The 23,463-nt window shown below is 42.3% G+C and overlaps 1 protein-coding gene across 1 annotated transcript in view; it reads left to right on the forward strand.

Moving 5' to 3' along the window:
* Window positions 1-20,978, forward strand: part of FLII (FLII actin remodeling protein) — a 116,333-nt gene extending 95,355 nt beyond the window's left edge. Inside the window, exons 26-30 of the mRNA XM_053694603.1 lie at window positions 928-1,056; window positions 12,880-12,986; window positions 14,520-14,625; window positions 14,745-14,810; window positions 18,959-20,978. Of these exons, the coding sequence (XP_053550578.1) occupies window positions 928-1,056; window positions 12,880-12,986; window positions 14,520-14,625; window positions 14,745-14,810; window positions 18,959-19,093 (543 nt within the window). The 3' untranslated portion in view covers window positions 19,094-20,978. The remainder of the gene's footprint in view (window positions 1-927; window positions 1,057-12,879; window positions 12,987-14,519; window positions 14,626-14,744; window positions 14,811-18,958) is intronic.
* The last annotated feature ends 2,485 nt before the right edge of the window (window positions 20,979-23,463 follow it).

The raw sequence follows: 23,463 nt of genomic DNA on the forward strand, positions 1-23,463 counted from the left end.
GCATTTTACAATCGCCTATATTATCATATGCACGTGTTTGTCTATTAGGCTTATAAGTATTTTGAGAAAAGCTCGCCATCTTTTAGCTTGCAAGAAAAAACTGTGCGATCTGTAGTGTGACAATCTTTACAGAATTACACTGGGATTAGAGAGACAATGAGTGCTTGTGTAATGTATGCACCTCCTCCACATACCAAAATGCAGTATACGCCCTTTAGTGAGACGCCCTGTTTCCAGGGAAATAGAAGTACTGGCGAGACTTCTGTAATAATTTCGCCAGCCCAGAGTGCTTTAGGTCATCGGTTCAAAGTAAAGTTGGGCCAGTAATGCAAAAATGACATGTTCTGACAAGTTTAAATTAATATTGTAATGTAAAAATGACATGAGCTAAATACCCTTGTTTATTAAAAGGAGAACGTCCCTTTAAATTTTGTGTCCACAATCACTGGTTAATGCAAAGAAGTATAATTGTATATAATGCAACAAGTTTTATAGTAAATTTTTAAGAGAAAAAGTGATAAGGGACATAATAGTAAAATAATAAAACCTAACATTTTATTATTGTTTAGACGCTTCTTTTTATGTGTTTAATTAAGTGGGGATTAACATCTTGCTCAGTGGCTGCATTGTCAGCATATCTATGTAGGCACCAATCACTGGCTGTATGCTGTACAGCACTCTCTCAGCAGTGTGACTGCAGAGGCGCATTAGCTATGTGTATAACGAAATGCTCTGTCACATTAAAGTATTTTATTATTAGACTTTTATCAACCTTGTCTCATTTTTTTGTCAAGTAATAATGATGGGTTTAAAGGTAGATCTGCTGCTTTCTATAACGCACATCTCCTTCTATAACAAAATACTATCTTCTGTATTAGCTCAGAACTATTGGATCACGTGGCTGATAATCTAGACTTTTTCTTCCAGGTCCCGTTTGAGAGCACAGATAACCAGGGCATTGTATACACCTGGGTGGGCCGCGCTGCAGACCCCGATGAGGCAAAGCTGGCTGAGGATATCACCAATCATATGTTTGATGACACTTACAGTAAACAGGTGAGAGGTCGGATCTGCAAGGGTGTGTAAAGGAGAAAAATCTACACTCCAATTTGTAAATCCCCAGAGCATACTGAGATAGGCTAAGACCATGTATGCAACTTTATTGCAGACCATGCCGCCTTATAGTGTTTAAAGGGACGGTATTCTGTAAAATAGTTTTCCCTTTAATGTGATTACAAAGTATTGTTACACCAGCTGTAGAATTCAAAATGTATGGGATATTGCTCCTGTTTTTTTGTAGATGAAATAGCTGAATCTGCTAATTGAAACCACAACCCAATTAAATGGGCTTAACTTGCAGATAGAGCAGATCTCATTAGCTTATCTCTCACTATATACACAGGTCAAGACTTAGAGAGAAAATTTAAAATTAACATTTCTTCTGTTATGTGTGATCAGTCCACGGGTCATCATTACTTCTGGGATATAACTCCTCCCCAACAGGAAATGCAAGAGGATTTACCCAGCAGAGCTGCATATAGCTCCTCCCCTCTACGTCACTCCCAGTCATTCTCTTGCACCCAACGACTAGATAGGATGTGTGAGAGGACTATGGTGATTATACTTAGTTTTTATAACTTCAATCAAAAGTTTGTTATTTTACAATAGCACCGGAGCGTGTTATTGCCTCTCTGGCAGAGTTTGAAGAAGAATCTACCAGAGTTTTTACTATGATTTTAACCGGAGTAGTTAAGATCATATTGCTGTTTCTCGGCCATCTGAGGGAGGTAAAAGCTTCAGATCAGGGGACAGCGGGCAGATGAATCTGCATTGAGGTATGTAGCAGTTTTTATTTTCTGAATGGAATTGATGAGAAAATCCTGCCATACCGTTATAATGACATGTATGTATACTCTACACTTCAGTATTCTGGGGATGGTATTTCACTGGAATTACTCTGTTAAAAGTACATTAAACCTTTTAATAGGTATTTATTATGTTAAACGTTTTTGCTGGAATGTAGAATCGTTTGCATTTTCTGAGGTACTGAGTGAATAAATGTTTGGGCATTATTTTTCCACTTGGCAGTTGCTTGTTTTAATTGTGACAGTTTCGTTTCTCTCTCACTGCTGTATGTGAGGGGGAGGGGCCGTTTTTGGCACTCTTTGCTACGCATCAAAAATTTCCAGTCAGTTACTCTTGTATTTCCTGCATGATCCGGTTCATCTCTAACAGAACTCAGGGATCTTCAAACTTCTTTGGAGGGAGGTAGATTCTCTCAGCAGAGCTGTGAGACTTATATATTGACTGTGATTAAAAACGTTGCTCTGTAATTTTTATGTTTCAAATTTAATTATTGTTACTTTACTAATGGGAACAAACCTTTGCTAAAAGTTGTGTTGTTTTTAAGAATTGATGCTATAACTGTTTTTCAGTTCATTATTTCAACTGTCATTTAATCGTTTAGTGCTTCTTTGAGGCACAGTACGTTTTTGTTAAATAAGATTGTAACCAAGTTGCAAGTTTATTGCTAGTGTGTTAAACATGTCTGATTCAGAGGAAGATACCTGTGTCATTTGTTCCAATGCCAAGGTGGAGCCCAATAGAAATTCATTCAGGCACGTAGGGCGCTGTGGCTAAAATCCTGGTCAGCTGATGTAACTTCTAAGTCCAAATTACTTAATATACCTTTCAAGGGGCAAACTTTATTTGGGCCCGGTTTGAAAGAAATTATCGCTGACATTACAGGAGGTAAGGGCCACGCCCTGCCTCAAGACAAAGCCAAAGCTAAGGCTAGACAGTCTAATTTTCGTCCCTTTCGGAATTTCAAAGCTGGAGCAGCACCAACTTCCACTGCACCAAAACAGGAAGGAGCTGTTGCTCGTTACAGACAAGGCTGGAAACCTAACCAGTCCTGGAACAAGGGCAAGCAGGCCAGGAAACCTGCTGCTGCCCCAAAGACGGCATGAACCGAGGGCCCCCGATCCGGGACCGGATCTAGTGGGGGGCAGACTCTCTCTCTTCGCCCAGGCTTGGGCAAGAGATGTTCAGGATCCCTGGGCGCTAGAGATCATATCTCAGGGATACCTTCTAGACTTCAAATTCTCTCCCCCAAGAGGGAGATTTCATCTGTCAAGGTTGTCAACAAACCAGATAAAGAAAGAAGCGTTTCTACGCTGTGTACAAGATCTGTTATTAATGGGAGTGATCCATCCGGTTCCGCGGTCGGAACAAGGACAAGGGTTTTACTCAAACCTGTTTGTGGTTCCCAAAAAAGAGGGAACTTTCAGGCCAATCTTGGATTTAAAGATCCTAAACAAATTCCTAAGAGTTCCATCGTTCAAAATGGAAACTATTCGGACAATCTTACCCATGATCCAAAAGGGTCAGTACATGACCACAGTGGATTTAAAGGATGCTTACCTTCACATACCGATTCACAAAGATCATTACCGGTATCTAAGGTTTGCCTTCTTAGACAGGCATTACCAGTTTGTAGCTCTTCCATTCGGATTGGCTACGGCTCCAAGAATCTTCACAAAGGTTCTGGGTGCCCTTCTGGCGGTACTAAGACCGCGAGGAATTTCGGTAGCTCCGTACCTAGACGACATTCTGATACAAGCTTCAAGCTTTCAAACTGCCAAGTCTCATACAGAGTTAGTTCTGGCATTTCTAAGGTCGCATGGATGGAAAGTGAACGAAAAGAAGAGTTCTCTCTTTCCTCTCACAAGAGTTCCATTCTTGGGGACTCTTATAGATTCTGTAGAAATGAAGATTTATCTGACAGAAGACAGATTAACAAAGCTTCTAAATGCATGCCGTGTCCTTCATTCCATTCAACTCCCGTCAGTAGCTCAATGCATGGAGGTGATCGGCTTAATGGTAGCAGCAATGGACATAGTACCCTTTGCACGTCTACATCTCAGACCGCTGCAATTGTGCATGCTGAGTCAGTGGAATGGGGATTACTCAGACTTGTCCCCTACTCTGAATCTGGATCAAGAGACCAGAAACTCTCTTCTATGGTGGCTTTCTCGGCCACATCTGTCCAGGGGGATGCCATTCAGCAGGCCGGACTGGACAATTGTAACAACAGACGCCAGCCTACTAGGTTGGGGCGCTGTCTGGAATTCTCTGAAGGCTCAGGGACAATGGAATCAGGAGGAAAGTCTCCTGCCAATAAACATTCTGGAATTGAGAGCAGTTCTCAATGCCCTTCTGGCTTGGCCCCAGTTAAAAACTCGGGGGTTCATCAGGTTTCAGTCGGACAACATCACGACTGTAGCTTACATCAACCATCAAGGAGGGACAAGAAGCTCCCTAGCAATGATGGAAGTATCAAAGATAATTCGCTGGGCAGAGTCTCACTCTTGCCACCTGTCAGCAATCCACATCCCGGGAGTGGAGAACTGGGAGGCGGATTTCTTGAGTCGCCAGACTTTTCATCCGGGGGAGTGGGAACTTCATCCGGAGGTCTTTGCCCAAATACTTCGACGTTGGGGCAAACCAGAGATAGATCTCATGGCGTCTCGCCAGAACGCCAAACTTCCTCGCTACGGGTCCAGATCCAGGGATCCGGGAGCGGTTCTGATAGATGCTTTGACAGCACCTTGGAACTTCGGGATGGCTTATGTGTTTCCACCCTTCCCGCTGCTTCCTCGATTGATTGCCAAAATCAAACAGGAGAGAGCATCAGTGATTCTAATAGCGCCTGCATGGACACGCAGGACTTGGTATGCAGATCTAGTGGACATGTCATCCTGTCCGCCTTGGTCTCTACCTCTAAGACAGGACCTTCTGATACAGGGTCCATTCAAACATCAAAATCTAACTTCTCTGAAGCTGACTGCTTGGAAATTGAACGCTTGATTTTATCAAAACGTGGTTTTTCTGAGTCGGTTATTGATACCCTGATACAGGCTAGGAAGCCTGTTACCAGAAGGATTTACCATAAGATATGGCGTAAATACCTATACTGGTGCGAATCCAAAGGTTACTCCTGGAGTAAGGTTAGGGTTCCTAGGATATTGTCCTTTCTACAAGAAGGTTTAGAAAAGGGTTTATCGGCTAGCTCATTAAAGGGACAGATCTCAGCTCTGTCCATCTTGTTACACAGGCGTCTGTCAGAAAATCCAGACGTCCAGGCCTTTTGTCAGGCTTTAGCTAGGATCAAGCCTGTGTTTAAAACTGTTGCTCCGCCATGGAGTTTAAACCTTGTTCTTAACGTTCTACAAGGAGTTCCGTTTGAACCCCTTCATTCCATTGATATAAAGTTGTTATCTTGGAAAGTGTTATTTTTAATGGCTATTTCTTCGGCTCGGAGAGTCTCTGAGTTATCACCTTTACATTGTGATTCTCCTTATTTGATTTTTCATTCAGATAAGGTAGTTCTGCGTACAAAACCTGGGTTCTTACCTAAGGTAGTCACTAACAGGAACATCAATCAAGAGATCGTGGTGCCTTCCCTGTGCCCGAATCCTTCTTCAAAGAAGGAACGTCTTCTACACAATCTGGATGTAGTTCGTGCCCTCAAGTTCTATTTGCAGGCAACTAAGGATTTTCGACAAACGTCTTCCCTGTTTGTCGTGTACTCTGGTCAGAGGAGAGGTCATAAGGCTTCGGCTACCTCTCTCTCCTTCTGGCTTCGTAGCATAATTCGTTTAGCCTATGAGACTGCTGGACAGCAGCCTCCTGAAAGAATTACAGCTCATTCTACTAGAGCTGTGGCTTCCACTTGGGCCTTTAAGAATGAGGCCTCTGTTGAACAGATTTGCAAGGCTGCAACTTGGTCTTCGCTTCATACTTTTTCCAAATTTTACAAATTTGACACTTTTGCTTCTTCGGAGGCTATTTTTGGGAGAAAGGTTCTTCAGGCAGTGGTTCCTTCTGTATAATGAGCCTGCCTATCCCTCCCGTCATCCGTGTACTTTTGCTTTGGTATTGGTATCCCAGAAGTAATGATGACCCGTGGACTGATCACACATAACAGAAGAAAACATAATTTATGCTTACCTGATAAATTCCTTTCTTCTGTTGTGTGATCAGTCCACGGCCCGCCCTGTTTTTTAAGGCAGGTAAATATCTTTTAAATTATACTCCAGTCACCACTTCACCCTTGGTTTCTCCTTTCTCGTTGATTCTTGGTCGAATGACTGGGAGTGACGTAGAGGGGAGGAGCTATATGCAGCTCTGCTGGGTGAATCCTCTTGCATTTCCTGTTGGGGAGGAGTTATATCCCAGAAGTAATGATGACCCGTGGACTGATCACACAACAGAAGAAAGGAATTTATCAGGTAAGCATAAATTATGTTTTTAGTATTTCTCTGTCCCAACCCCCTGGAATGTGATTTCTTCTAAATCTTCTTATTTACGTAGTTTTTCTACTACCAGTACTTTAGTTGTGACATTTTCAATGTAGATGGGGATACAGCAGACAAAAGCAGCTATTTCAGATGACAAAATAAAGCTGTTTGTAACCCGTTTAATACAGTCCAGCAGGTACAATAGGTAACTGGGAACACATTAAAGGGGAGGAAAAATAATCACAGCACACTGTCTTTTTAAGGCACCTTGTGTGTCTACCTCAATGTTCAATGGAAAGCCCTGTCCTCTCCAGACTCAAGTCTGGATTGGCTCCTCCAAATAAGAAGGGTGATGGGTGGAGTTTGTGCAGTGTATATCAAATGCTACAAACAGGGTGTTAATGTGTTCTAATACCATTCAGACTCTGGTGGTATGTTTCATTTAGCAGGTTTGCATACAAAGAGAGAAGCACTCTACCAGGAACGAACAACAGCTCAGTGGCTTGTTCTATGGCGATTTACCACCCGGAAGCAGCCTCTTTTAGACCAGTGTGCTTTTCACAGAAGAAAACTTTCCTGAAGTATATCAGTCTGATCCCGCCAAGTAAGGTCAGTCCAGCCCCGAAATACCAGGCAATTCTCCTCTGAACAAGGAACATGACAACCCCAGACGATCGTTTCGGCCTCCTATGGGCCTCGTCAGTGAGGTGCAGCCACATTCCTCTAAGCACACTGGGCAAGGAGTCCACGTCTGGTTTCCCCCATCACCCATAGGGAGACTTCCCCAGGGTCATAATAATTTGCATACAAAGAGAGAAGCACTCTACCAGGAACGAACAACAGCTCAGTGGCTTGTTCTATGGCGATTTACCACCCGGAAGCAGCCTCTTTTAGACCAGTGTGCTTTTCACAGAAGAAAACTTTCCTGAAGTATATCAGTCTGATCCCGCCAAGTAAGGTCAGTCCAGCCCCGAAATACCAGGCAATTCTCCTCTGAACAAGGAACATGACAACCCCAGACGATCGTTTCGGCCTCCTATGGGCCTCGTCAGTGAGGTGCAGCCACATTCCTCTAAGCACACTGGGCAAGGAGTCCACGTCTGGTTTCCCCCATCACCCATAGGGAGACTTCCCCAGGGTCATAATAATTTGCATACAAAGAGAGAAGCACTCTACCAGGAACGAACAACAGCTCAGTGGCTTGTTCTATGGCGATTTACCACCCGGAAGCAGCCTCTTTTAGACCAGTGTGCTTTTCACAGAAGAAAACTTTCCTGAAGTATATCAGTCTGATCCCGCCAAGTAAGGTCAGTCCAGCCCCGAAATACCAGGCAATTCTCCTCTGAACAAGGAACATGACAACCCCAGACGATCGTTTCGGCCTCCTATGGGCCTCGTCAGTGAGGTGCAGCCACATTCCTCTAAGCACACTGGGCAAGGAGTCCACGTCTGGTTTCCCCCATCACCCATAGGGAGACTTCCCCAGGGTCATAATAATTTGCATACAAAGAGAGAAGCACTCTACCAGGAACGAACAACAGCTCAGTGGCTTGTTCTATGGCGATTTACCACCCGGAAGCAGCCTCTTTTAGACCAGTGTGCTTTTCACAGAAGAAAACTTTCCTGAAGTATATCAGTCTGATCCCGCCAAGTAAGGTCAGTCCAGCCCCGAAATACCAGGCAATTCTCCTCTGAACAAGGAACATGACAACCCCAGACGATCGTTTCGGCCTCCTATGGGCCTCGTCAGTGAGGTGCAGCCACATTCCTCTAAGCACACTGGGCAAGGAGTCCACGTCTGGTTTCCCCCATCACCCATAGGGAGACTTCCCCAGGGTCATAATAATTTGCATACAAAGAGAGAAGCACTCTACCAGGAACGAACAACAGCTCAGTGGCTTGTTCTATGGCGATTTACCACCCGGAAGCAGCCTCTTTTAGACCAGTGTGCTTTTCACAGAAGAAAACTTTCCTGAAGTATATCAGTCTGATCCCGCCAAGTAAGGTCAGTCCAGCCCCGAAATACCAGGCAATTCTCCTCTGAACAAGGAACATGACAACCCCAGACGATCGTTTCGGCCTCCTATGGGCCTCGTCAGTGAGGTGCAGCCACATTCCTCTAAGCACACTGGGCAAGGAGTCCACGTCTGGTTTCCCCCATCACCCATAGGGAGACTTCCCCAGGGTCATAATAATTTGCATACAAAGAGAGAAGCACTCTACCAGGAACGAACAACAGCTCAGTGGCTTGTTCTATGGCGATTTACCACCCGGAAGCAGCCTCTTTTAGACCAGTGTGCTTTTCACAGAAGAAAACTTTCCTGAAGTATATCAGTCTGATCCCGCCAAGTAAGGTCAGTCCAGCCCCGAAATACCAGGCAATTCTCCTCTGAACAAGGAACATGACAACCCCAGACGATCGTTTCGGCCTCCTATGGGCCTCGTCAGTGAGGTGCAGCCACATTCCTCTAAGCACACTGGGCAAGGAGTCCACGTCTGGTTTCCCCCATCACCCATAGGGAGACTTCCCCAGGGTCATAATAATTTGCATACAAAGAGAGAAGCACTCTACCAGGAACGAACAACAGCTCAGTGGCTTGTTCTATGGCGATTTACCACCCGGAAGCAGCCTCTTTTAGACCAGTGTGCTTTTCACAGAAGAAAACTTTCCTGAAGTATATCAGTCTGATCCCGCCAAGTAAGGTCAGTCCAGCCCCGAAATACCAGGCAATTCTCCTCTGAACCCCATAGAAGGCCGAAACGATCGTCTGGGGTTGTCATGTTCCTTGTTCAGAGGAGAATTGCCTGGTATTTCGGGGCTGGACTGACCTTACTTGGCGGGATCAGACTGATATACTTCAGGAAAGTTTTCTTCTGTGAAAAGCACACTGGTCTAAAAGAGGCTGCTTCCGGGTGGTAAATCGCCATAGAACAAGCCACTGAGCTGTTGTTCGTTCCTGGTAGAGCGCTTCTCTCTTTGTATGCAAATTATTATGACCCTGGGGAAGTCTCCCTATGGGTGATGGGGGAAACCAGACGTGGACTCCTTGCCCAGTGTGCTTAGAGGAATGTGGCTGCACCTCACTGACGAGGCCCATAGAAGGCCGAAACGATCGTCTGGGGTTGTCATGTTCCTTGTTCAGAGGAGAATTGCCTGGTATTTCGGGGCTGGACTGACCTTACTTGGCGGGATCAGACTGATATACTTCAGGAAAGTTTTCTTCTGTGAAAAGCACACTGGTCTAAAAGAGGCTGCTTCCGGGTGGTAAATCGCCATAGAACAAGCCACTGAGCTGTTGTTCGTTCCTGGTAGAGTGCTTCTCTCTTTGTATGCAAATTATTATGACCCTGGGGAAGTCTCCCTATGGGTGATGGGGGAAACCAGACGTGGACTCCTTGCCCAGTGTGCTTAGAGGAATGTGGCTGCACCTCACTGACGAGGCCCATAGGAGGCCGAAACGATCGTCTGGGGTTGTCATGTTCCTTGTTCAGAGGAGAATTGCCTGGTATTTCGGGGCTGGACTGACCTTACTTGGCGGGATCAGACTGATATACTTCAGGAAAGTTTTCTTCTGTGAAAAGCACACTGGTCTAAAAGAGGCTGCTTCCGGGTGGTAAATCGCCATAGAACAAGCCACTGAGCTGTTGTTCGTTCCTGGTAGAGTGCTTCTCTCTTTGTATGCAAATTATTATGACCCTGGGGAAGTCTCCCTATGGGTGATGGGGGAAACCAGACGTGGACTCCTTGCCCAGTGTGCTTAGAGGAATGTGGCTGCACCTCACTGACGAGGCCCATAGGAGGCCGAAACGATCGTCTGGGGTTGTCATGTTCCTTGTTCAGAGGAGAATTGCCTGGTATTTCGGGGCTGGACTGACCTTACTTGGCGGGATCAGACTGATATACTTCAGGAAAGTTTTCTTCTGTGAAAAGCACACTGGTCTAAAAGAGGCTGCTTCCGGGTGGTAAATCGCCATAGAACAAGCCACTGAGCTGTTGTTCGTTCCTGGTAGAGCGCTTCTCTCTTTGTATGCAAATTATTATGACCCTGGGGAAGTCTCCCTATGGGTGATGGGGGAAACCAGACGTGGACTCCTTGCCCAGTGTGCTTAGAGGAATGTGGCTGCACCTCACTGACGAGGCCCATAGAAGGCCGAAACGATCGTCTGGGGTTGTCATGTTCCTTGTTCAGAGGAGAATTGCCTGGTATTTCGGGGCTGGACTGACCTTACTTGGCGGGATCAGACTGATATACTTCAGGAAAGTTTTCTTCTGTGAAAAGCACACTGGTCTAAAAGAGGCTGCTTCCGGGTGGTAAATCGCCATAGAACAAGCCACTGAGCTGTTGTTCGTTCCTGGTAGAGCGCTTCTCTCTTTGTATGCAAATTATTATGACCCTGGGGAAGTCTCCCTATGGGTGATGGGGGAAACCAGACGTGGACTCCTTGCCCAGTGTGCTTAGAGGAATGTGGCTGCACCTCACTGACGAGGCCCATAGAAGGCCGAAACGATCGTCTGGGGTTGTCATGTTCCTTGTTCAGAGGAGAATTGCCTGGTATTTCGGGGCTGGACTGACCTTACTTGGCGGGATCAGACTGATATACTTCAGGAAAGTTTTCTTCTGTGAAAAGCACACTGGTCTAAAAGAGGCTGCTTCCGGGTGGTAAATCGCCATAGAACAAGCCACTGAGCTGTTGTTCGTTCCTGGTAGAGCGCTTCTCTCTTTGTATGCAAATTATTATGACCCTGGGGAAGTCTCCCTATGGGTGATGGGGGAAACCAGACGTGGACTCCTTGCCCAGTGTGCTTAGAGGAATGTGGCTGCACCTCACTGACGAGGCCCATAGAAGGCCGAAACGATCGTCTGGGGTTGTCATGTTCCTTGTTCAGAGGAGAATTGCCTGGTATTTCGGGGCTGGACTGACCTTACTTGGCGGGATCAGACTGATATACTTCAGGAAAGTTTTCTTCTGTGAAAAGCACACTGGTCTAAAAGAGGCTGCTTCCGGGTGGTAAATCGCCATAGAACAAGCCACTGAGCTGTTGTTCGTTCCTGGTAGAGCGCTTCTCTCTTTGTATGCAAATTATTATGACCCTGGGGAAGTCTCCCTATGGGTGATGGGGGAAACCAGACGTGGACTCCTTGCCCAGTGTGCTTAGAGGAATGTGGCTGCACCTCACTGACGAGGCCCATAGAAGGCCGAAACGATCGTCTGGGGTTGTCATGTTCCTTGTTCAGAGGAGAATTGCCTGGTATTTCGGGGCTGGACTGACCTTACTTGGCGGGATCAGACTGATATACTTCAGGAAAGTTTTCTTCTGTGAAAAGCACACTGGTCTAAAAGAGGCTGCTTCCGGGTGGTAAATCGCCATAGAACAAGCCACTGAGCTGTTGTTCGTTCCTGGTAGAGCGCTTCTCTCTTTGTATGCAAATTATTATGACCCTGGGGAAGTCTCCCTATGGGTGATGGGGGAAACCAGACGTGGACTCCTTGCCCAGTGTGCTTAGAGGAATGTGGCTGCACCTCACTGACGAGGCCCATAGAAGGCCGAAACGATCGTCTGGGGTTGTCATGTTCCTTGTTCAGAGGAGAATTGCCTGGTATTTCGGGGCTGGACTGACCTTACTTGGCGGGATCAGACTGATATACTTCAGGAAAGTTTTCTTCTGTGAAAAGCACACTGGTCTAAAAGAGGCTGCTTCCGGGTGGTAAATCGCCATAGAACAAGCCACTGAGCTGTTGTTCGTTCCTGGTAGAGCGCTTCTCTCTTTGTATGCAAATTATTATGACCCTGGGGAAGTCTCCCTATGGGTGATGGGGGAAACCAGACGTGGACTCCTTGCCCAGTGTGCTTAGAGGAATGTGGCTGCACCTCACTGACGAGGCCCATAGAAGGCCGAAACGATCGTCTGGGGTTGTCATGTTCCTTGTTCAGAGGAGAATTGCCTGGTATTTCGGGGCTGGACTGACCTTACTTGGCGGGATCAGACTGATATACTTCAGGAAAGTTTTCTTCTGTGAAAAGCACACTGGTCTAAAAGAGGCTGCTTCCGGGTGGTAAATCGCCATAGAACAAGCCACTGAGCTGTTGTTCGTTCCTGGTAGAGCGCTTCTCTCTTTGTATGCAAATTATTATGACCCTGGGGAAGTCTCCCTATGGGTGATGGGGGAAACCAGACGTGGACTCCTTGCCCAGTGTGCTTAGAGGAATGTGGCTGCACCTCACTGACGAGGCCCATAGAAGGCCGAAACGATCGTCTGGGGTTGTCATGTTCCTTGTTCAGAGGAGAATTGCCTGGTATTTCGGGGCTGGACTGACCTTACTTGGCGGGATCAGACTGATATACTTCAGGAAAGTTTTCTTCTGTGAAAAGCACACTGGTCTAAAAGAGGCTGCTTCCGGGTGGTAAATCGCCATAGAACAAGCCACTGAGCTGTTGTTCGTTCCTGGTAGAGCGCTTCTCTCGTTGTATGCAAATTCATTTAGCAGGTGTTTACTGTCCCTTTAAATGCAGGGGGACACAGCCTAGTCATTTACACATTATAGTCTCCATCTCATTTATTACATTTATCACAGGTTATAAATGAAGGAGAGGAACCGGAAAACTTTTTCTGGGTCGGCATTGGTGGCCCGAAACCCTATGATGAGGATGCAGAATACATGAAGTACTCTCGGCTATTCAGGTACGGGGTCTGATGTTATGTGGGGGACATAAAGCTGCTCTGTAAAATCATTTATAGGGACTGCTGCTGTAGATGTTTCTACTGACATCCAGTTTATAAAATTAGCTTTGTTCTTTTTGTATCCTTTGTTGATTATCTTATCTAGGTAGGCTCAGGAGCAGCAATTTACAGTTGGGAGCTAGCTGGTGACACATATATGCCTCTTGTCATTGGCTCACCAGTTGTGTTCAGCTACCTCACAGTAGTTCATTGCTACTCCTGAGCTTACTTAGGTTTAATCTTTAACAAAGTGTACCAAGAGAACAAAGCAAATATGATAATAAACGTAAATTGGAAGGTTGTTTAAAATGACATGTTCTGTCTGATAGAGAATAGCTTGAGTTTTGAGTTTACTGTCCCTTTATCCCTTGCATGTGTTTACATATTGGCACTAAACATATGAAAGCGCATTGTGTAACGTTTGATGATTACTGGATAGGGATACTAGGCATGGGCACAGTTGCATTATATATGGCTGCAGGCAGTGGCATTCGCTTACTTTAGGCTCCAGATGTATTAGTGTAATAGTGAATCACAGAAATGTCTGGGTTTGCACAGAAATTAGTATATATATATGTTTAATTTTGAGTACCTTTTGCCTTTTTTGAATAATCACAGGAATTCACTATATGTGTTTTTCCTTTTCTCCCTGAGGTTCACCTGCAAATAATCACCGTGATTGCCTAACCTGGGAAGTTTATCATTTATCCTTTTGTGCACCATCACATTTGTTTGTTTTATTTATTTGATTGTGATTTGAGCAAGTTTATATATTGTTGTGTTTCCCTTTGAGATATATATATATACACACACACACACACACACACACACACACACACACACACACACACACACACACGTATACCCCGCTCATACAGCGGGTAAGGGACCGGAGCCCCACTGTAAAGTGAAAACCACCTTAAAGTGAAACAAGGCAGTTTTAGCTTTCTTTTCACTTGCCTGTGTGTTTTAAAAACTTTTAAAATATGTTTGAACTAACCTATATTAGGGTGCAATTGTGCTATGTTTAGTTTAACACTAGCACAGTACAGTATTCAATAAATACTGTACCTGTAAAATAGTGACAATTACTGTAGTAAAATTTGCCAGACTATAGCACTGAGACACAGATTGCACTGTAATGCTGTAAACAGAGTGAACTGTGCATAACAAAATGGTGCCAGTCACTTTTCTAGCAATCTCACAATGATTACAGCACTGTTACAAAATCAGTGGAGGATGAACTTCAGCTCCACAAAGCGCTGTATTAGCGAAACGCTGTAAAGTGAAGCGCTGTAAAGTGAGGTATACCTATATATATATATATATATATATATATATATATATATATATATATATATATATATATATATATATATATATATATATATATACATACACACATAGGTAGTGAATGGGGTTAATAGGTACAAGGTTTCAAACAACAATTATTTTATGTAGTGCTTTATGCGTCTTCTGCTTTGTCTCTCTCAGGTGCTCCAATGAGAAGGGATATTTCTCGGTTTCTGAAAAATGCTCAGACTTCTGTCAGGATGACCTTGCAGATGATGATATCATGTTGCTGGACAATGGAAAAGAGGTGAGTAGTTAACCCTTCACTGGATGTAGGCAAACAAGGGTTCATGTGACGTTGCTTTCTTAAGAGGTTTACCTTATTGTATATAATGAAGTTCTTCAATCCTTTATCTTTTCTTTAAGGTTTATATGTGGGTCGGGACACAGACCAGCCAAGTTGAAATTAAGCTGAGTTTGAAGGCCTGTCAGGTGAGTTTGCACTCTAACTCCTTTTGTTCATTTAAAAATGCCATCTTGATCTTAAAGGGGCATGGTGCCCATATGCTAAAGCAGTGTTTCTCAACCGCGGTCCTCAAGTACCCCAACAGGCCAGGATTTCATTATAGCTCAACTAGTGCACAGGTGAAGTAATCAGCTGATCAGTAACCATGGTTACTAGCCTGCTCTTACCCATCAGCTGATTATTTCACCTGTACTTTAGTTCAGCTATAATGAAATCTTGACCTGTTGGGGGGTACTTGAGGGCCGCGGTTGAGAAACACTGTGCTAAATCACTTGAAACTGATGCAGCATAACTGTAAAAATCTGACAAAAAAATATCACCTGAGCATCTCTATGTAAAAATAAAATTTTACCTCATAGTTTCTTCAGCTCACTAGAGATCTTTATTCGGCAGTATTGTTCACTGCTGAATGCGGAAGTAGGAGTCGGTTGTCGGTATTGGTCTCTTTTCGGAGTCGAATATCGTTTTGTGCACGTGAAACGCACTAAAATCTGTGCAAATCCAGACCTTAGTGTGTTTCACTCACACAAGAGGATATTCGGCTCCAGAAAGAGTTGGATACTGAAAACCAACTCCTACCTCCGCATTCGGCAAATACACATCTCTACAGCTCATGAGACTAAGTGCTCGTAGGATACACAGTTGCTCTTTTTACTGTCATTTGCACAAAAATAATTCTGTATCCATAGATTTATATTTTATTTCTCTAAGCTCAATTTTTTTTTTTGTAAGTTAGCTGTAACCTCTGTATCATTTTGCTATTACTCTGAAAGTGTAACAAAATAGTCCCAAGACTTATTTGTGAATATACAGATTTTCTCCACTAGATGGTAGTAAAGATCCATGTACAGTACTGATCCGTAAGTGATGAATAGCTGGATGTGAGAATATAATAGTTTTGTTATGTATAACAACAAGGTGGGAGATGATACTCTTGATCAATGACAGAGGATGCTTAGTTTTATTTAGTTAGATTTTTACTAGACGTCTGTATCTATAATGCGCAAGAATTAATGCTACGTTTTCAAGAGTGGCTTTTATGTGTCATAAACTTTCAATTTCTCCACCATTTTGAGTTATGTCACTATAGCCGGGTTCAAAAGAATTTTCTTTATCTGGAAAAACAAAACATAACAGAGAGGTGTAATATTATATATTTCTGCCCTGTGTGTGCAGACTATTACACTATGACAAGTTCTATATTATGTGTTAGTCCCTCCTCCATTTTAAGTTGTATCACAGTAGATGAGTCCAAAAGTGGCCCTTAATTATAGGGAGGGAATAGTTTCTTGGCCTGGATAGACAAAACTAAAAATAATAATAATAAATAAAATTTCTGTCTTCTAAGTACAGAATATTACACTAAGAGGTCGATTTATCAAAGCCTTCGGCAGGCTTCGCCCCACTACGACTGCAGGTTCTCACAAGAGAACCTGCAGTCTGTATTTAACAAGCAGCGGTCATCAGACATCTGCTTCCTAACCTTTCGCCGCCTCTTAGGTGGCTAATTTCAATCTCCCCAGTCTCGTCCGACAGGGGAAATTGACTGCACCTGCCCACGCGTGATTGGTTGTGCGCGGGCAGGGGGGGGGGGCAGAGGCGAGCTGCGGCGTATGTGCGCCCCTGTTCGCCGCAGCTTGATAAATCGACCCCTATGAGAGAGTTATATATTCATGATATGACCATTTGTTGTATAGCGAATATCTAAGATTGCTTTATAAGGCATTTGTATTGTACTTTAAGATATTCAGTTTGGGTTATAACATTGTACTGTTACTTTGTAAACTTATATGTTTTGATTGTCTGTATCTGTTTGTCTATCACTTGAACAAAAAATATATAACTAGTTCCTGCTGTTAGGACGTTCCATGCTGTCCTAACTGCGATGGGATTTAGCGCCGTTAGGACGGCATGGATTGTCTTTGGCGTTTGGCTGTCCTGAAGCCATAGTGGCTTGGTAAATGGGATTGCAAGCAGGAGGACGCTCTTCCAATAACCATTCTGGAGAACAAAACAATATTTTTGCCTTTGCACACCAGGCGGTATCAAAGCTAATAACTTTGAATGCAGTTATTATCTTGCAGTTGTAAATATCTACCATAACAGCCAGACTTTCATTAAAGTGAAAGTAAATTATAATGAATAAGTGCCGTTTATTAAAAACAGGGGCACTTTCATTCATTAGACTTTACATTGAAGCATTTTTTTTATTTTTTTTTAAATAATCTCAACTCTCAGTGGTCAGAAATAAGCCTGATGGAATTCTTAGCCATTCACATTCCAGCTCTCCAAAATTGTGAAACCACCAGACTTCATCCAGATAAAGGATAACTTCAAATTGATTCCCCCCCCCCCCCTGTAAATTCTTAATAGCCCCCCCCCCTCCAGAAATAACTCTTATGGGGTCAAAAGAAAACTGCAATGCACCCAGGTATTGCATCAGAAGCAGGGGTCACTGCACATTTTCAATAGATGTGATTATCTGTTTTGAAATTTGAGCGGGCTTGTGTTTTCTCTAATTTATTTTTTTTCCTTGCCAAGGGGATTTCCACACAGCTGCAGGGCTGTAGACCAGTATATTGCAAAGAATTGTCATCTGTTCTGCAGGTTCTATATTTTCTCCAGAACAGTATAGCTATAGCTATTAGCTTGTTAAACGTTCAGTTCTCATTCTGCTTTACTTCAATGGAAGGTAATTGCTCAGGTGTATCCCGTTTTATAACATTCAGTTCTTACATAAGGGTTATAATTTGGTTCTGCAGGGTTTGTCATGCTCGCTCCTCTAAGCTCTGGAAAGAATTGTATCCCGTCTTACAACATACTGTTCTTCTATGAAGAAGGAAACTCATAGGGGGTTGAGAAAACTTTAAAAAAAAATGGGCCATGGAACCTCTTATTGAGAGCAGATATGATTCACTTTCAAATGAGTGGACTTAGTCCATCCAGATGATTGTCATAACAAATACAACTGCATGGGTTGGAAATACATGGTGGTGTACACCTGTTACGGTTGGTAGTTATTTGTATCCTAATAAACAATGATATACTTAAAGGGACAGTCTACTCCACTTTATTGTTTAAAAAGATAGCTAATGCCTTTATTTCCCATTCCCCAGTTTTACATAACCAACACAGTTATATTAATATACTTTTTAGCTCTGTGATTACCTTGTGTCTTAGCCTCTTCTGACAGCCCCCTGGTCACATGACATTTTATTTATTATCTATTGACTTTCATCTAAGCCAATTAGTGCAGTGTCTGACACAAACCACGGGCATAAGCACAAGGTTATCTCTGGCTCACATGAACTAGTGCTCCCCTGTTGTGAAAAGCAAATAAAAAAGCATGTGATAAGAGGCTATCTTTACTGGCTTAGAAACGGGCAGAAATCTAGAGGTATAAAGAATATTAATATAACTACGTTGGTTATGCAAAGCTGGGGAATGGGTAGTAAAGGCGTTGTCTATCTTATTAAACAGTAACAATTCTGGTGTAGACTGTCTCTTTTTAAAGGGACAATTTTCTCCAGAATTTATATTTAAAAAAGATAATCAATTTATTACTAATTTATATTAATACACTTTTACCTCTGTGATTGCCTTGAATCTAAGCCTCGGCAAACTTCCCCCTTATTTCAGTGTTTTTGACAGACTTGCATTTTAGCCAATCAGTGCTGACTCCCAAGTAACTCCACGTGCGTGAGCACAATGTTATCTATATGGCACACCTGAACTAATGCCATCTAGCTGTTAAAACTGTCAAAATGCACTGAGATAAGAGGCGGCCTTCAAAATTAGAATATGAGCCTACCTAGGTTTAGCTTTCAACAAAGAATATGAAGAGAACAAAGCAAATTTGATTATAAAAGTAAACTGCAAAGTTATTTAAAATTGCACGCCCTATCTGAATCATGAGAGTTTATTTTTGACTAGACTTTCCCTTTAAGTTTAAGCTTGTTTCTATAATTTTGGTTTCAGTCTGCAGTTATGTTATGTGAAGGTGCATACAAGATGGTGTTAAATGATTACACATTTACATGACAGATTTAATTTAAAGCAGGTTTGACTTTTTTAGCAAATCATCCAATTTTTTTTTTTTATTATATATTTTCAGGTTTATATCCAACACATGAGAGCCAAAGACCCAGAGCATCCTCGTAAACTGCGTCTAGTGCGCAAAGGCAACGAGCCACACGCTTTCACTCGCTGTTTCCATGCGTGGGGGGCTTTCCGCAAACCTCCAGCCTAAATCCAACTGCTCAGCCCTTTTGTCCAGGAAGAGGCGCTTAGTGAAGCTATAGGTCTGAAGACGAGAAAGCTGTAATATATAAATCAATTCTCCTGTATCATGGATGGAAAACAAACGCTGTACTATTGAGACAACACGTACATGTTGCAGAAGCGCGATCAATGGCTGTGGGTTGTAGCTGCTGGCGCACAAAGGTGCAAATGACATAGATTTCAGCCCTGTGTCATAATGCTGCAATTAAACCAGAGCCTTAACGCACTGAGCAGTAGGTATACAAATAATTGTGTGATGCTTTAGCCTACAGGGCTGTACAGAATGTATACTATGGGAGAAAGCAGTGTTACTGTGCACATAACTTATTATATAAGGCTAAATACAAGACCTGATATCCGTGATTGGAGGAAGAATGATTTCATGTGAGATTTACTCAAGAACTATTTAATGCTTTTAGACAGAAGCGGATTCTGCACACCAGTTTACCGATGGAAAGCAGACACCTTAAAACGCTCAATCCGTTCTCTTTTATAAGACACTGCGTAATATTCTGCAACAAAGAATTAACCCATTAACTGCTAGAGAGAGCTGTGACACTGTTAGGCACAGTCCTCTTTAGCAAATAGTTAAAAGGACAAATATTGGAAGAATCAGGTTTCGATTAGCAGAACATACATCTTTCAAATATATATTTCACTTAGCAAGAATTTCATGCAAACTAAACTACTGGTTTCTGGGGATGGCCAGTCCTTGCGGAAACAGTGAATTTGTGTGTAGTAGTTCCAGTCTCGCACGTAAGCGACCAAGTAGCTGAAATGCTGATTAATATATTAGCAGTGACGTGCAGGACGTTAAGCATGATGCTTGATTGCTTAAAGGGACACTAAACCCACATTTTTTCTTTCATGATTCAGATAGAGCATTTCATTTTAAGCAAATTTATCATTTAATCCTATTATCAACTGTTCTCTATCTTTATTTGAAAAGCAAGAATGTAAACTTAGGAGCCGGCCCATTTTTGGTTCAGCACCTGGGTTGCACTTGCTGGCTAAATGTAGCCACCAATCAGCAAGCCCTGTCCAGGGTTCTAAACCAAAAATGGGCTGGCTCTTTTTTGCTTTTTCAACTAAAGATACCAAGAGAATGAAGAAAAAATGATAATAGGAGTAAATTAGAAAGCTGGATATACAAAACTGGGGAATGGGTAATAAAGGAATTATCTATCTTTTTAAACAATAAAAATGATGGCGTAGACTGTCCCTTTAAGGAAATGATCTTCCAGTGTCACATATACAGCCCTCTAGTAGAGCAGGCCTCTGATTAAGAGGGACATAAAGTCAATAGCATGCTGAGGCTATAGATATCTATGGGAACTGATTGATCAATATGCTGTGTGCAAAGCTCACATACTATACTTCTCAACCAGAACCTGTTAGTACTGAGACAAGTACCATGCAATGACCCCCCCCCCCCCAGCATATACTACCAACTGGGCATGCGCCTATGGCAAATCATTTTATAAACCAATGCAGAATATGGCTGCAGGTAGCTACATTCAGCTCTTTCAGACACTGATTTATTTATGTGCAAATCCAGATCTTTGTGTGTGTCCAACAAGAGCCAAAAGCCGCTACCCACAGCAATATTCAGCATTGGTTTATAAAACAATTCACCAAATACACATCCCTTCAACCAACCTTGCCCTTTTTAACTTCCTGATTGTATTATTAAACTTGACATTGTTATCTAGAGAAATGTAATGTTCAGACTGTTGATCACAGGTCAGTGGGGTATTGAAGTGGTCATGAGGCAGGTTTAGCCTCAATCCATGGGATATGAATATTAACTGTATGAGCTTTAATATATTTTAATAAATTTGCACTTCACAGGATTCTAATGAGTGGGAGTTTTGTTTATTTATACATCTACTGAAACAAAACATTGCAATATGTGTTTTGCCTGCTTTTGCTGTAAAATACTTTTGAAAGTTGTGCTTCTTTCACCTCCTCTAAGAGACACTTAATCATACTTAAAGGGACAATGTACTCAGTGAAGCAGCTGCTAAAAGTAGATATGAGCATTCGGCAGTTTCATTAGCTGCCGAATGCAGCGGCTGCTCACGGCTTTCGGCTATTTACGGAGCCGGATTTCCTTTTGTGAAAGCGCAACAAACTAAGATCTGGATTTGCATAGATCTTAGTGTTTTGCGCTTTCACAAGAAGAAACCCAAAATCGAAAATACCTGAAGGCTGCAAATGGCCACCTTCGGCAGTTCTAAACGCGCATCTCTAGCTAAAAGTTAATTTTATTCAAAACATCTGCAAAACACCCTTACAAATGAACTGGTCTCTCTCCCACACCCACCTGGAAGTTGTTTTCTGCTACTACATCTTGTTTTCATAGCTTTTCTACAGTAAAACCTGTAGTATTAAAATGTTAAGTATAGTTGGCCGCAGCAAAGGAGACCAGAAACATGGGTTCCGATAGGCTTCTCAAGAGGTGTATCCATAAACCACTCTTAATATGAAAATATATATATACACACACACACACACTGTATATATGAAAAAGCACATTTTTTTTATCCATGAACCACTCTTAAAGGGACACTGAACCCAAATTTTTTCTTTCGTGATTCAGATTGAGCATGACATTTTAAGCAACTCTCTAATTTGCTCCTATTATCAAATTTTCTTCATTCTCTTGGTATGTTTATTTGAAATGCAAGAATGTAAGTTTAGATGCCGGCCCATTTTTGGTGAACAACCTGGGTTGTCCTTGCTGATTGGTGGATAAATTCATCCACCAATAAAAAAGTGCTGTCCAGAGTTCTGAACCCCCAAAAAAGCTTAGATGCCTTCTTTTTCAAATAGATAGCAAGAGAACTAAGAAAAAATGATAATAGGAGTAAATTAGAAAGTTCCTTAAAATTGCATGCTCTATCTGAATAACGAAACAAGAAATTTGGGTTCAGTGTCCCTTTAATATATATATATATATATATATATATATATATATATATATATATATATATATATATATATATATCTATCTGAAAAAGCACCAGCTCCTAGGGTTAGTACTTAATGCTAGTAGGTATTAGAAAATCCCCTTTAAATAATAATTCTTTCCTAAGACATGGAGAGTCCACAACGTCATTCTAATTACTAGTTGGAGTATCACTCTTGGCCAGCAGGAGGCGGCAAAGAGCACCACAGCAAAGCTGTTAAGTGTTACTTCCCTTACCAACCCCCTGTCATTCTCTTTGCCTCTATCACCGGAGGAGGTGAAGTTTAGTGTCTGAAGACATTATTCCCTTTTCTTTCATGTAATTGGCAAGAGTCCATGAGCTAGTGACGTATCGGATATACAATCCTACCAGGAGGGGCAAAGTTTCCCAAACCTCAAAATGTTTATAAATACACCCCTCACCACACCCACAATTCATTTTTACAAACTTTGCCTTATATGGAGGTGGTGAAGTAAGTTTGTGCTAAGATTTCTACGTTGATATGCGCTTCTCAGCATTTTTAAGCCCGATTCCTCTCAGAGTACAGTGAATGTCAGAGGGATGTGAAGGGAGTATCACCTATTGAATGCAATGGTTTTCCTCACAGGAGATCTATTTCATAGGTTCTGTTATTGGTCGTAGAGATTCATCTCCTACCTCCCTTTTCAGGTCGACGATGTACTCTCATCATCCATTACCTCTACTGATAACCATTTCAGTACTGTTTTGGCTATCTGCTATATGTGGATGGGTGTCTTTTGGTAAGTATGTTTTTATTACTTAAAGGGACACTGTACCCAAAAATTTTCTTTTGTAATTCAGATAGAGCATGCAATTTTAAGCAACTTTCTAATTTACTCCTATTATCAATTTTTTTTTCGTTCTCGTGCGATCTTTATTTGAAAAAGAAGGCATCTAAGCTTGTTTTGGATTTAGTACTCTGGACAGCACTTTTTTATTGGTGAATTAATTTATCCGCCAATCAGCAAGGACAACCCAGGTTGTTCACCAAAAATGGGCTGGCATCTAAACTTACATTTTTGCATTTCAAATAAAGATACCAAGAGAATAAAGAACATTTTATATATATATAGTAAATTAGAAAGTTGCTTAAAATGTCATGCTCAATCTGAATTACGAAAGAAAAAATTTAAGTACAGTGTCCCTTTAAGACACTCTCAGCTATGGTTTGGCACTCTATGTATTTATATAAAGTTCTAAATATATGTATTGTACTTATATTTGCCATGATTCAGGTTTTCAGTTTATTTCCTTTTGCAGACTGTCAGTTTCATATCTGGGAAATGAATTTTTTGTTGGAAAAATGTATTTCTTACCTAGGGTATAGTCTTTTTTTGAATTGACT

Source organism: Bombina bombina, chromosome 11, assembly GCF_027579735.1.
Source record: "Bombina bombina isolate aBomBom1 chromosome 11, aBomBom1.pri, whole genome shotgun sequence".
NCBI classification, from domain to species: Eukaryota; Metazoa; Chordata; class Amphibia; order Anura; family Bombinatoridae; genus Bombina; species Bombina bombina.